At 44.0% G+C, this 2,664-nt stretch overlaps 1 protein-coding gene across 3 annotated transcripts in view; it reads right to left on the reverse strand.

Moving 5' to 3' along the window:
- smurf2 (SMAD specific E3 ubiquitin protein ligase 2) overlaps positions 1–2,664 on the reverse strand; it is a 297,299-nt gene that overhangs the window by 11,623 nt on the left and 283,012 nt on the right. For all 3 annotated transcript variants that reach the window (XM_043715043.1, XM_043715044.1, XM_043715042.1), the window contains one exon: positions 1,244–1,364. In XM_043715043.1, coding sequence (XP_043570978.1) covers positions 1,244–1,364 — 121 coding nt within the window. The remainder of the gene's footprint in view (positions 1–1,243; positions 1,365–2,664) is intronic.

Here is a 2,664-nt window from a genome sequence, read left to right on the forward strand (position 1 = left end):
GATGTTTGGGGTAGGTTCTTTACTCAGCGAGTCGTGAGTTCATGGAATGCCCTGCCAGTAGCAGTGGTGGACTCTCCCTCATTATGGGCATTTAAGCGGACATTGGATAGGCATATGGAGGATAGTGGGCTAGTATAGGTTAGGTGGGCTTGGATCAGCGCAACATCGAGGGCCGAAGGGCCTGTACTGCGCTGTATTCTTCTATGTTCTATGTAGAACTGGCTGGGCAGCAGGAGACAGAGTGTAGTAGTGGAAGGGAGTTTCTCAAAATGGAGACCTGTGACCAGTGGTGTTCCACAGGGATCAGTGTTGGGACCATCGTTGTTTGTGACATACATAAATGATCTGGAGGAAGGTATAGGTGTTCTGATTAGCAGGTTTGCAGATGACACGAAGACTGGTGGAGTATCAGGTAGTGAAGGGGACTATCAGAGAATGCAGGAGAACATACATAGATCGGAGAGTTGGGCAGAGATATAGCAGATGGAGTTCAACCCAATCAAATGCGATCCCCAGACTAATGTGCTGAGGATATGGGTTCAAATCCCACCATGGCAGCAGCTGAAATTTGAATTCAATAAAAACTGGAATAAAATGCTAGTCTAATGTCGACCATGTAACTATTGTCAATTGCCATTAAAAACCCATTTGGTTCATTAATATCCTCCAGTTCAGGAATTCGGCTTTCTAAACCTGGTCTGGCCGACATGTGACTCCAGACCACAGTAATGTGGTTTACTCTGAACTTCCCTCTGGGCAATTCGGAATGAGTAATAAATGCTGGCCTGGACAGCAACACCCACATCGCATGAACAAATAAAAAACATCTTCAACCCCAGTTCATATTATCTAAAATCACAAAATGTAGGTTGAGTACGATGAATGCACAAATACTACTGGCCATTAAGGATGGATAAAATTAGTCACTGGTTAAAGTGCTGGTGAACAGCTTCAGGGACAGCACAGAGTAGTGACACATATATTTCTTGGTGAATAATTTAAAATGACCAAGGTTTGCAATCTATAAAGGCATGCCTCAACCTATGACCTACATACACCAATATAAAAAATACAAAGAAGTTACTGATGTACACCACTTCACCAAATGTAAAAATCAATCCATTTTCAAGCAGTTCCTTTTTTTTAGTTTAAACAAAAGGTTGAATCACCTCCAGGACAATGAGATGAATATACATATCAGAAACACTTATCTCACTAAATTAGGTAAAAACTTGGTACTCACTTCCAACTCCTTCTCATCAAATGTTTTCAGCAGATGCTGTGGGATCACCTCATTGAATCCTTTCTGCAAGGCAAGAAACTGGGCTTCGATACCTCGCAGAAACCGCCAGTTCACGTATAGCCTACAACAGGAAATATTTCTTCATGTCAGTGTGTTTCACATGGACTCTACTGTTGCAATTAAAGTGGTAACCTTTGTAGAAAGGTTAGGCTCTTAGCTGAATTGCAAACAGATTTACTCCACCTTTGGTAGCCCTTTCCTATCAGTGCAAAACAGCAAGTCCTTGCTGCAACCGCAACAGTGTTTTAGCCTTTGCCACTCGATGGGTCATAAAAATGAGTTTGCTCACTGTATAAACAGCTAAAGTTAATATAAAACTGAGTCACATGGACCTAAAGATACCAAATTTAAGTCGGGACCAGTGCTGAATGAGTTTTAGATTAGATTAGATTACTTACAGTGTGGAAACAGGCCCTTCGGCCCAACAAGTCCACACCGACCCGCCGAAGCGCAACCCCCCCATACCCCTACATCCACCCCTTTAACCTAACACTACGGGCAATTTAGCATGGCCAATTCACCTGACCCGCACATCTTTGGACTGTGGGAGGAAACCGGAGCACCCGGAGGAAACCCACGCAGACACGGGGAGAATGTGCAAACTCCACACAGTCAGTCGCCTGAGTCGGGAATTGAACCCGGGTCTACAGGCGCTGTGAGGCAGCAGTGCTAACCACTGGGCCACCGTGCCGCCCATGACCACTGGGCCACCGTGCCGCCCATACCTCATGCTTTTGCCAGACAGTACAGTTCTAGAATTTGCTACAGCAGGCCTGTGATAGGTGCAGACTCCTGCTCCTAATCACAATCAAATGATCCAAAAGCATGAGGTACGGTCACAAAGATTTAATTCATTTTCATTCTCTACAGATACTGTCAGAGATAAGTATTTCCAGAAATTTTTGGGTATATTTTTCACAATCAAAGGATGTTTGCTGATGTTTGCCCATTATAACAATAACAGGCACTGCTGTGATTTAATACCTGACATATGATATGTGTAGCATGTTTGGGAGCGACAGATGACCTCAAATCATGTATTATTTGATAGAGATTGATCATTATTATTAGTCAATAATTCCATAAAAAATATTGCATCATACTAGCAGATGGTAGAAAGCAGACGAAACAGACATTGGTTCTTTACTAGGCAAAAGTTTAGATTAGACAGGTGCTTCACACCCACTCCAGTTACTTGCTCCACACCCACACCAGATCCCAGCTCCCAGCCCTGCCAAGTTTTCACCATCCCTCCAGACCTTCCCCTCACTGAGGACGAACGATCAGTCCTCAGCAAAGGACTCACCTTCATCCCCCTCCGTCCACGCATCAATGAATTTAATACACGCCGTGACGTCGAA

The sequence above is a fragment of the Chiloscyllium plagiosum genome, chromosome 24 (genome assembly GCF_004010195.1).
Source record: "Chiloscyllium plagiosum isolate BGI_BamShark_2017 chromosome 24, ASM401019v2, whole genome shotgun sequence".
NCBI lineage: Eukaryota > Metazoa > Chordata > Chondrichthyes > Orectolobiformes > Hemiscylliidae > Chiloscyllium > Chiloscyllium plagiosum.